Here is a 12,856-nt window from a genome sequence, read left to right as displayed (position 1 = left end):
TACATTGAGTAAGCCAGAGTGCAAGATTTCTAAAGATTACGCTACACAGACAATAGATACCGGATTCTTTCATTGATCAATTGGTTAATTCATAAATATCAGAAACAGACGTTAGTTGAAAGATTTAAAAAGACAGATAAATGAAAGAGTAATCATGTGAGAAATGGGACTAGATGGATTTAGCAGACAGAAAAGCAATAGCGTAAAACAAATAATGATAGCAAGAGCAGCATAGAAAATTGAAAATGAAAATATGGAATACAAGAGAGAATGAAGGTTAAAACATCGTATCATATAATAACTGTCATGGAGTAGGCTTTCTTGATTTGATGAACGAATTTTTTATTATTAAGATGAAAAAAGAATGTTAATGACTCGACAATAGGCAATGATACGAAGTGACCGGATGATAGCTGCTCATGAAACCAAATTATTGAAGTATGCCTCTAGCATTATTTGCGATCAAAGACAAAACTTTTTTCGAATAAATTGACTTGACTTTATACAAAATATTGAGAACAAGAATAATAATGATTAGATATTATAAACGACTGGATAGAATTAATTCCGTAAGTTACCTATTCTCTAATAGATAATCTCACTGATAGGCCTAATTCTTACCCACCATATCAATATAACAACTAAATAAGAATTAAAAGAGTGAATGTATTCAAACCAATTTAGACCATTAAACTTATATTTCTTTTTCACCATTGTCCTCTGTTAAATGAATTATTAATTTGAATAAATAGACACATCTATTTGCTAATATATCATTTACCCTAGTTATCAATCAGCAATCTACCAGTTAGGAAAAAGTAAGTTCTCAAGTTCTGCACCTCTTATGACAAACAGAGCTCATACAATAAAATAAGATGGCTACAAAAGATAAAATAAAAGACTTAACGAGATGTGAAGTAATATCAGTTTGACCGTTTCACAACACCATATGTGATTAGAAAGCAAGAATGGTCTTCAGCACAGCAAGCTTTCTTGAAGATTAACAGGAAAGTAGTCCGTTTACATAATACGTTTGACTGTTAGGTGATTGAAGGTAGTCAACAAGAAACCTCACTTAAGCTATGTTTCGTGCTATTTAGCACTCGTTAAGGTATGGCTGAAATTTCAAGACCACTGATGCCTCCTGTAAAATTGAAAGAGAAGTCACCCAGTTTCCAGACCCAAGGTTCTCCTAGTAAGCTATTCGGGTAACGTCTGACCTCCCGTAAAGCTGAGATATGTAAAGTCCAGTTACATTGTAACTTGGTCGGTAGACTTCGACAAGCACCACAGGAATATGTATGCAAGACACTGGTCACCACTCAGTGATCGATCAACTGTGAGGATTATAGCATACTGGACGGTAAAAAAATCGATCAAAGAGATAAGGCAAATATAGGAAACATGATTTACTACGTAATGGGGCAAAAAAGTATTGAACTGAATGGTAACCTGAAAAAATATTATTTCTATGTTTACTCAACGATAATCCTACAAAAATCAGAAGTATAATTTTTAGAAATTTGATTAGTAAGTTGCAGAATGCAGGTGCCATACAAATTTAAAAAGTTTCAGCCCGTTCATAAAACAGACTAGTTGACCTCCTAGTCATAAATAATACCTTGGGCAAACGACTTCTAAAAATGACATGGAATAACACTTTTAATATGTACAAATTCGGCCATACGGTTAGTATAAAAATCAATTTGATTTTACAAATTACAAAATATGACCATATATACTTTCGTTTTTGTCAACATTTCACTGCGTCATACACATCTGCATAGAATAGTGATTGCAAAACAAGCACTGCGTATGATCAGAGTTTGTAGTTGAGATTTCCAATGAACTGAATAAAAGGAATGGATATAAATACAGTTCAGTATAGTAGATAAGATTTGATGAAGGGACAATAAAACCTCAAAGGCAAGTACACAAAATAAAATAAGTGACAGTCATCAGATTAGATTTACTAAGACAATATTAAAAGATAAACGTCTGTATTGGCTATGATGTTAACAGTAAAATTTCGTTTAGAGGGGAATAATACAATATTAGTAAATCCCATCGTTCAATGGCAATAAAATATTTCATAAATGACTGGCAGAAAAGATACAATGTATGACAATATTAGTGAAAATAATTACAGATATTGTTGTGACAGTGTGACCAATACAATCGATAGAAGGCCAGGTTTAGATGTGGTTTAACAGAAGTACAATGTGCATAGTCAACAAAGCTTCTTATTCTAAAAACGTAGTTATAGATTCATTTTTTGGTCGAAATGAGAAAAAATATTGATGGTAACTAAGAAAATATATTACACAGATTACCACAAGGATAGAACACTGATAATGAATTATGTACTACGATAATTTTCTTTGAAAAAAAACACAAACAGAATAGGCAGTGACAAATAATACAAAATAGTCATTTTATTCATATACTCAAGGCATATCCATAATACGTCCAGGACAGTTTTAACCAACATAGAGCTTGAATACAAATACACTTCAGTTCGAATTGTCTAACTCATATCCATACAGCGACATGAAACTAATAAGACGAATAGTAAAATACGAATAATAATAACTATCAACAATAGTAAATCACCTAGGATAGGAGAAAAAAAGACCCTTGATTAATCCATAATCCTTTGAGATTACATCACAAACTGACCGTAGTTTAAAATCTAAAGAGACCGTTGATTCGTCCTAGCATGAGAAACCTCAACAACGTGCATCCAATAACCCATTGACGGACAGAACTCAGAGCTTTTAGACTTTGCGGTCCCTTTACTAAGCAATCATCATGTTTCTACCAGTGACCAACTCTCACAGATAATTCCTGAAGTTCTAGAGTTGATTCGGGACTAGTGGACATGAAACAAATATCTACAATGACAATAGATAGTGATGAATAAGTATTGAGGATCGACTGATGTTAGAAATTTAAGCTATTGGATGACACCTCAGTAGTCTTTAGGCCAAATTCTCGCTGCGATGTCTAACGGTCCTGGATTTGAACCTCGGAGAAGTCGTGGGCGCGCACCGTTGAGTAGTGTCATGCTATGATGGAACGGCTATCCAGCGTTTCTTGATTCCCAGTGGTTGTCTAACTACGGTTAATTCGTGATGCAAACTATGAAGTTTAACAATCTCCATACATAACTCACACTAATAAATTATATTTCTTAATATAAACATGATCATTACTCTTTGGTTCACTTTTCTTTAAAATTTTGTTTATTTGTTAGTTAGAAATATTCAGTATTGGTGAAGGTGATCAGCCTGAAAAATCGTACTATTTAGAAGTCAATTATTAATTAGTGACATGATGAATTGTTTACAATTTCATTAAAGAGATATCAGCTAAACGTAATCAGTGGTATCAGAAAATGAGCACATAATTTGAAGCTGTTTTAATTTCATCCAAAACAGAAAGTCTTCTTCCAACCACATAAAGTATAAAATTCATTTCACTTGACAAAATAATATAAATAAAAGATTATTTGAAATAAAATAGATAAAATCAAGTTTTTAACAAGTGAATACTCTTATAGCGGCTAAAGTTTTGAATCCTTAGCTTTTGAAAAATAATATCATTTAATTTTACAGAAACAACACTAATAGAAGCTAAATAACACTCAAATCACAACCGAAAAATAACATTCCAATGCCAAGAATGGTAGACAACTAATGAGACATCAATGTTTATTCTCATAATTAAAAGTTTGACCGAAACAACACTGTCCTTCGATGTAAACAGCAATTAGTAATAGTATACACAAAGTTATAATGAATTCTGTGAGTATATACGTGCAATGTAACTAACACTGAATAACAGCTTATCTCCATTGATGCACAACAAGTTTACCTAAGTGAACATATGAAAAGTCTGAAGAAAAAAAGCAACTATCGAAAGTCGGCTTATGTTGATTCAATAAACATGAAAAGAACAATGAGAATAACGAAATTAATGATAATGATAATAATGATCATCAAAGCTATAAGACTTAAGAAAAGCAACCAACTTCTAATAAATGTTCCTCAGTTATCTTAAGCGAAAACAGTTATATGGAATTTTATTGAAAAAAAAGCTAAACTCAGTCTACCAAATGTAACAAATTAACAGCGGGAAACAGTGAATGAATGTATATGAACATATGTATACATGAATGCGCACAGTTTAACGATGATAATACATTTTTTCCAGTGGTTAGAGTAGTGATAGACAACGAATCATCAATGTTAAGCAATTAATAGAGAGAAAAATAAGTAATATCGTTTGTTGCTGAACAGGGCAAGACAGGTTCCAAGCATTCCACTGCTAGCCATAATTCATATATTTTATGAAAAATTTTTTTGTAAAAATAAGACATACTGCTATTATTACTCTATTCCTATAAACATTTGTACAACAAATAGAAAGACATTCATAAGAATTATATATTCGTCTTGAAACACTGAGAAACAAACAAAAGTTCGTCAGTTAAAACAGAAAAAAATATTAAATACTGAAATAATCACACACAAAAAGAAATATCATGAAATTATTAAAATCAGTAGTGAGGGTGGTTGGTATGGTGCAAACTAACAACACCAACACAAATGAGAACCAGTTGAGATATATAAGAACTCTCGTCTAAATTAGAGCGAATAGTTTCACAGTATTTGAGCGCCGAGTTGATGTAAGACATTAAATAGGAATAATATATTTGTAAAATCTCAGCGAATGAATTTGTACAAATTCAACTGTCACCAAACAGTAGATTAACAGTTAAGGTATGATCATTTTCAATCACTGTGACCAAACTCCAATCCATAATCTGTTTATTTCAGTTTTGGCAACTGGATAGTATCACAAGCCAATACATGCTTACTCATTGCGTCATTTATGATAAGCGCAGAGTCTGGCACAAATATGCGTTGTCTCAAGTTCCCATACTTCACCAGTACGATAAGATAAATTTTAAAAGACTAATATTAAGGGGATCGAAATAATGTAGGAGCAATTGGATGAGAAATACTGAGCATCAAGAATATGGATCCCAAAATCGCAACGACAAGGTAAGTACAAAGGAATACAGGTGTGGTGGACGCTACTCACGAGATTACTTGTAAGCAGCATGTAGCAGGACGTAGCATCGAAGTTGTCACAGTCGCCAGAAAGAGAGAAGAGTTTCAGTACATGGAAAGTGCGGCGTAAGCAAAACACTTAACGATAAGGTGTAAAGACAGTTCAAATTGAAGAACACACCGCAAGATCCAAATGGATGATCAAACACTATGTATACATAATATATAAACGCTTTGTGATTTCTCGCAATTATAAGCCTTCTGTCCACACTGAGGCTGAAAATCTAGAGGAATGTAAAATGTAAATCCATCTGAGCTACTGTGACCGATTTGGACCCATGATACCCAAAATTTCCAACAACTCATCGCACAGTTTGCATCCATCTATATGTCACAGATCAACAGGCAATAACTTTACGGACTAGTGTCATACTTTCGTTTGGCCACTCTACCAACCTTCTTTTACATCAGCTAACATTCACCGTCAAAGTGGTCAAGTTACGATTGAAGAATTTCTAGGACTATTTAGATGTAACCGACCACATTTATATATGTATTCAAGAGATTCAGACACCCTGTAACTAATATGCTACTTTAAAGTATTGAATAAAATTGAATAAAATTCTGGCTCGTTTTTGTTGTACGTCAAAAGTGGATCACCCCCTAACATATTTCACATATGAATCAATACAATCAATAATATTATCTATGGTTCTTTTAAATACAATCAATCACTTTCTAAAATAAAGAACCAGAGAGTTGACTGTATCGTTCTTCGCAAATATTTAATGAGAAATTTCATGAAACAACATTCTATCATAACAAGAAAATACAAAGTGTCAATAAATTATAATTAATTGTAATGATATAATTAAACAAATTTAAATGTGGACTACTATTAATATATATATATATATATATATATATATATATATATATATATATATGGATAGTGATATGAAAAGCAGACAACATAGTTACCTATAAACTAGACAGTTACAAGAGTATAGAAAAGACTTCAGAAAAAAAGAGCATTTAATTGATTTACTAAATGTCAATATTTCGTTTTTCTTTAATTTGGAAAATAAAAGATAAAACCTCAAAGAAAGGAATTAAACAAAAGAAAATGCAACAATCAAAAATGAAATCCAGGGTAAATTATTGTATAGAGAACACCCTACACTCAAATAAAAATGAGAATAAATTCTTTTATTGTATCCTATAACCAAAATTATAATTGGCAAAAGTTAGATTGATTTATTTATTTGAAGACATAGATATTGGGACAAGGAGGCACCGAATACATATATACCACACAAGTCTCATTTGATTTGTGTGAGGGCAATGATACTGCCCGGGTTCCCAGACCGAAGCAGGTGGTTTTCTTAGAGGGCCACATCCTGAGCCTTTGACCTAAAGATCTGATCCATAGGGCAGTGGCAGCAACATAAGGAGATGCAGTCCTATGGTAGCCGGTGACCAATAATTGGTTCATACGCCATTTGTTCCCTCAGGATACTGGAGCCCATGTGCACCATTGGTTTGGAATCAGGGTTTTCCAACTCCCCTAGGTGGACTTTCCATGTCCACCAATCCGGTTAAAGCGCTGGACATTCACTTTTCGTCCTCCCAATTTCGTAAACAACACATGTTAGATCAATGACTTTAATAATACTCACGTTAACTGTGAGACATGAAAGTTACTAGTTCGATCTGTTTTGTAGGTAGTAATCCATAAGTGAGCACTGTTAAAAAATGTCGAATTTAAATGAAACAGGTATCCGATAATTCGTGAATTTAATATTTATTTTGTTAAAGTCAATACCTGAGGACTAATTATTACCATGAAGAATTTAAATCCACTTTTAGAAGAACCAAAAAAAGAAATCGATGTCAGTGATCTCGAATTCCTACGTTCGGCAAAAATCTTTTGAATGGTATAGCTGTTAAATAGTTAATCAAATTTAGAAGGAAAATAAAATTGATTACAATTCCTGAAGAAATAAACAGGCAATTCAGTTCTATATTGAAACTTTGCATTTAAATTGTATGTGTACATGTTAGCAAATGGAAAGAGAATGGGATTAGTATCAGAGAATTTACAATGAGTGGATATATTTTATTTTTAAGTTATTATTACCAATTTTTTTACTATTATCACTATTACTACTACTTATTATTACTGTTTATTCATGTTCATTGTTAGGTTTACTACACAAATGCTTTAACCTTCACAAATAAATAAAAAACGTGTGATAATAACATACTCATTTATTCAACTCATTAAAACAATTTCTATTAACTTACGAGATACCGAGATTTTTACTTGGCTTCAAGACACACTCTAAGTGTGAGATTTATTGATACTAATCGGGTGTCTAAACTGAAGTGGGTGGACCGAGACGAACACTCTAAGCTATCGCTACCGGTTTAGGAGAAACGGTTTTACACAGAAGCTACTACTGATGATCTGACTTCGTTGTACAGTAAAGTGACGTTTTTGGAGTACATACAACCCAGTGATTAAAAGTCGAGCAGTTAAACAAGTGAAACGGAAGATAATTTAAAACGAATATCAGTCAGTTCCAAATGAATTCACTTTTAAAATTCGTGCTAAAAAACCATTTAATTTATTCACACCAAAAAACCAATGTAATAAAAAACGAAAACAAGGTACATAAATGGAAAATAACTCAAGTGAATAAGACAGATTCTCCCTATTATGTATGTGCAAACATAAACAGTAACTCTTTTGTTACAATTAAGAGTTGAGAACCTTCAGGTGCTCTGATTTTGAGGACTAGTCAAGTGAGGTGAATTGTCTAAAGAATAATAAGAAATAAAGGTAAATGGGTTGAATAAGAACCTATCAAATAAGCTGAACAGTAGTAAGATAAAATATATGTGTAGAAACCAAAGTGTATGTAAAATTTCAATCCACTGGTTATTTTAGTCATTTAGAGGTTTCATCTGTTCTGAATATGTTATGGAATATTTATGGCTATTATACCGACTAACAAGGGAATAAGTAGACGACACGGAACAATCCTATCAATTTGAAGATTGTGTGACAGGTGAACCTTTACAAAAATATTCATGAAAAATCATCACATTTTAAAATACTACGCTTTATCCCATAACTCTAAACAAATTCAGCTAGGTCAAAACTTAGATGTTTACGTAAATGGAAAATCAAGAAATTACCGATGGAGCATTTGGTCTCAGTCTACCATCAATTAAATTCTTCATATTAGGTACCAATTTAAATATCAGTGAATATTTTGGTGTAGTATTTTTCGAACTAGATAGTTTTTTTTCATTAAAAACCTTAATTATGCATGAAGTAGGAGCTGTAGACATTATCGAGAATGAAAAAGAAAGCATGGCAATTAAACCATCTACCTCACAAAACACGACATCATTAAAAGCACATACCTGGTCAGTAAATCTTATCCATTGTTGGTAAATAATAGTACTAACCCTAGTATTTAAGTTCAAGTGAGAAATAATAATGAACTCCTAAAGACCAAGGCAGACGGAGCGTAGTTATTCAAACGTATACAATATAGCAATCTAGAGTGAATTGGTGCCTAGTAATTTAACAACTTCTGGTACATTTAAAATTTTCAACCATTAACATAAACAGAAAAATTTTAGTTAACAAATGAAGTTCGTTTTTCTAAAATTTTAGCTACTTGATAAATCAGTAAACCAGTATATAATCATCTCAATTTAATCAAATCACTATTAACCATTGATAAAAAGTGAATACTCCTGATCCATAAAAGTTAAATCCTTGAAAATAAAGGAAATACAAACGAATAATAATAATAGCAATAGTAATGATAAAAGACAATCACCAAAAACCTATAAGTGCATTAATTAAATTGAATATTAGAAAAGTAGTAAGACCACTTTAACATGCACAAAATACGGAACACCTTTATTTACGTTTTTGCATTAGTTGTTAGAATCTTCCCATTGATGTTTAGGACAGCAATCGATCAGTCTCTTATTGGCATATGAGCATACTGTGCGGACTGCCTCGATATTACTTTACTGGAGTGAACATCAACTCTGAGATGCAGGCACATTCAGCTGACGATTTCTATATAGGACGAAACGCGCGTCCTGGGTCCCACTGCTAGCCACCATCTATCTCTGCTTATAGTGTTATTTACACATATCTTTTTGGTAAAAAATATTGCAACAATACCCGAATTGAGTTGAGGGAGAATTTACTTATTAAAATTCCGTTCAGGTGGACATATTATCTTTATATTATTTCTAACTGATTACAGATTTTATCATCCTTGTATCATTTACACTGTTATTGCAAGGACGTATACAAAACGGTTGACTGAAATAAAATCTACTGAAATCAATGAGTCATAAATGAATCATGAACATATATGACGATAGTCCTATCATAGTAGTTTATGCTATTATTATTTCATACTCTCTGTTTTCCTTTTCTTCTCCTTAGTTGCAGATGATTGTAAATATCCTGTAACGGCACTGAAATCGCTCTTCGCTACATTACTCATGTCTAAACATGACATCCTAATATATCCACTAAGAAAATAATAGATCCCAACTGATGCTTCATATTACTATAATCTGTGTGACAACTGTTCTATCAAAACAACTTATGACTTATGTCTTTTCGAATAATGTATTCTTATTTCTATCCAAATACATGTTGCTTTTCTTATTTTATCAATTCGATCATGCCTGCAGACACCATGTAATTATTTTCAGAATAAGGTATCGTAATGTTGATATAATTTATCATTTTTTTCCAGATAGTAATTACGATGACAGGAAAAAGTATAAATAAAGTAAAGCACTAAATCACTGAATTCTTATCACTAATAGTAAACAAAGTTGTTTGAAAAAGAAAAACAGAATAAGAAAAGGAAAATAGGTCACTGAAAACATAATTTGTTGTATTTAGAAATAGATGAGTGGACAAAAATTTCAAAGAAAAAGTTTACAGTTTATTTATTTTCTCTGTTTAGATGAAAAATAAAAATACCGCTAATAGGTAATTAAAACAATCAAAAAATACGAATAACAATCCAAACTATTCGCAAAAATGTTTGTTGGCTTAAGTTCCCATACTTCACCAGTACGTTAAGATGAATTTTCAAAGATTAATATTAAGGGGATCGAAATAATGTAGGAACAATTGGATGAGAAATACTGAACATCAAGAATATGGATTCAAAAGTCACAACAACAAAGTAAATATGAAGGAATACAGGGAGTGGAGATGTTGAGGGAGATAGGGAGTGGATGAATCTGAACCTACGCCACAAGTGATGTAAGTTGACAAAGGCCAACTAAGCTTTGTGAATCTGCGACGAAATTTTTTTAGACACCAACCTAAAAAGGTTGATGTGACCTCTCAATTAAGTGAAGTATATTGAAGCCATAAATTATGTTCATGCAAAAAAGAATAAACGATCGACTACATAGCAGCAGAATAGATAAACTCTTTCGTAAGGAAAAAATAGCAGTATAATGTAAAAACAAAAAATATAACAAAGTTCGTTTTCAAAAAAAACTCATCTTACCTCGATACTAAAATATCCTCTGTCCACATAATCTCCAAGGAAAAGGTATCTGGTTGTTGCAGGATCTCCACCAACTTCGAATAATTTCATCAAATCGAAAAATTGTCCATGAATATCTCCACAGACTAAAAAACGAGAATCGTAGTAAACAGTGATAACATAACAGAACGAATTCAAATAAGAAACAGGAACAATAACAATAAGTTTATATTGGCGCAGATTGAAAAATGGTTTTGAAATAAACAATATGTTATTTACGTCACGAGCTGACCCTAGTTAGACAACCACAAAACTAGGGATCACTAGACATCTGTTTCGTTTACCATCCACGAAAAAGCTAAAAGCGTATTTTCTTTTTTTTATTCCCTTCAAAATATTACAAGGCCCGGGATAAAACTATGTGCTAAATATGTGAGTCAAATATACCTCTACAGCAGGGAAAAAGAAACTCTTCAGGTGGTCAAAATCATAAAAGACACCGAGCTATAGACATAACTAGCAGGTGACTTATGCTTAGTAGCGAATAAAATGATCAGACACCAAAAAAAGACAAACTGATATTTCAAACCCTACCTCACAGTTTTGTGAATCCATATTTTAATGTACTTTCTCCAGCAGTTCGGTTCAGTGCATTGTTATTCCACCAGACATTTAACTACTGATAAATAAGCATTTTTATACACATCAATAAGCATATAAACAAAGACTACTGTCACTTTTTCCCGATAATCTATACACTACTAATCCTACTACTGTCAGTATTTCGCCAAAATACTGACTGATATAGTACGCAAGTTATTATTAGTAGGTAAAAGGATATTTTAATATTATTTAGTACAATTCTTTGAACATTAATTTATGTGGAAGTAAAATTGGGGCCGTTAAATCACGTGCACATGGTATAACATTAGAAGTAATCAAAAAAATTTCCTAATCATATGGATGGATAGAATGCATAATAAGAGCATATGGATTAAACAGGTGTTTGTATTTTACCTGAAGAGTTAGTGTATATAGAAGTGAGAAAAAATTTGGTTAGATAAGATACACTTAAAAGTAATATACATCTTAACTATATTTATTACTATAAAATGAAAATAATCCAGAAATGGGTTATAAGTATTACTCTTGCTACCTGATAAATAGGTCACATGAGAATACTCAATAGTCACAAAGAACCACCTGGTTTTTTTTAAAAAAAACAAAAATTAGAGAAGTGTTGAGTTTCACGGATATTCCCTATACTTAAATCGACGAAAAATTGAAACAGTAGATTTAAGGTTCATAACAGATAACAAAATTTGATAACCAAGTATGCAAGAAAAGTAAATGAAAATGAAATCATGATAATTTGTGATGTTGAAGGTGTATGAACTAAGGCTATTCTCAAGTTTCTCATACTTCGATGAAATCTAGAAAAATGAGTCAGTTTCACAGAGATAGACAGTCCCATCACCTTAAATTAGATGATGGTCGGGGAACCATTAAAGAGAAATACTAGGTTTAGAACTATTAATTAAGTGCTTTCAAACACGCAGTGCGAAATTCCGTCTATTTTAGTACTGCATCATTTACTTTAGTGGCATGTTATCTCTTAGTATACAGTAATGTAATCTAATCATCCGGACTTCAGGAATATCGTAGAGTAAACCTCATACATCCATTGCAACAAATAGTGGACCTGTTTAGACTTGTAAAGGCTTGTATTATTTCTTTTTGAATATTCAGGACCGTGTTTAACCAGCCTCTACTGACATAACTATATACTGAGTGGATGCCACAGTATTGCATGCAATTTTTGGATTAGTTCCAGAAGCAATATCCAGGACACGCGTTTGGTCATATTTGGGATTCATCTGCTGGATATACATCCATCCCAGTGTTGATGTTTACAATGGGACTCACTTTCAGTACCTGTCACTTCAAACGTCAATGAGTTATCCATGAAGCTATTTAGGGTATATAACCAATATTCTGTTCAACAGACATAGGATCCGTCTTAGATTCCACTACTACTTGCAATCTGAAAATGTGTTTAATGTTGCTTATCGGCTGTTTTCAAACATCTTTATCAAATACAGTGTGGCGCATATATATCTGGTGCCCCCTTGTACCAATATTTCTGTCCAAATAAATAAATATCAAATACAGTTAATGTTTTAACAGGACATCTACGAAAATGTTGTCGACCAAAGGAAT

At 32.3% G+C, this 12,856-nt stretch overlaps 1 protein-coding gene across 1 annotated transcript in view; it reads right to left on the bottom strand.

Moving 5' to 3' along the window:
• The window catches only part of Smp_126260 (putative protein phosphatase-2b), a gene marked incomplete at its 5' end in the record, with an annotated part of 64,426 nt that overhangs the window by 46,134 nt on the left and 5,436 nt on the right, over positions 1-12,856 (bottom strand). The window contains one exon of the mRNA XM_018800136.1: positions 10,658-10,782. Within this exon, the coding sequence (XP_018653980.1) occupies positions 10,658-10,782 (125 nt within the window). The remainder of the gene's footprint in view (positions 1-10,657; positions 10,783-12,856) is intronic.

Source organism: Schistosoma mansoni, chromosome W (assembly GCF_000237925.1).
Source record: "Schistosoma mansoni strain Puerto Rico chromosome W, complete genome".
NCBI lineage: Eukaryota > Metazoa > Platyhelminthes > Trematoda > Strigeidida > Schistosomatidae > Schistosoma > Schistosoma mansoni.
The sequence above is the reverse complement of the archived record's forward strand: the minus strand, read 5'-3'. Positions and strand labels throughout refer to the sequence as shown.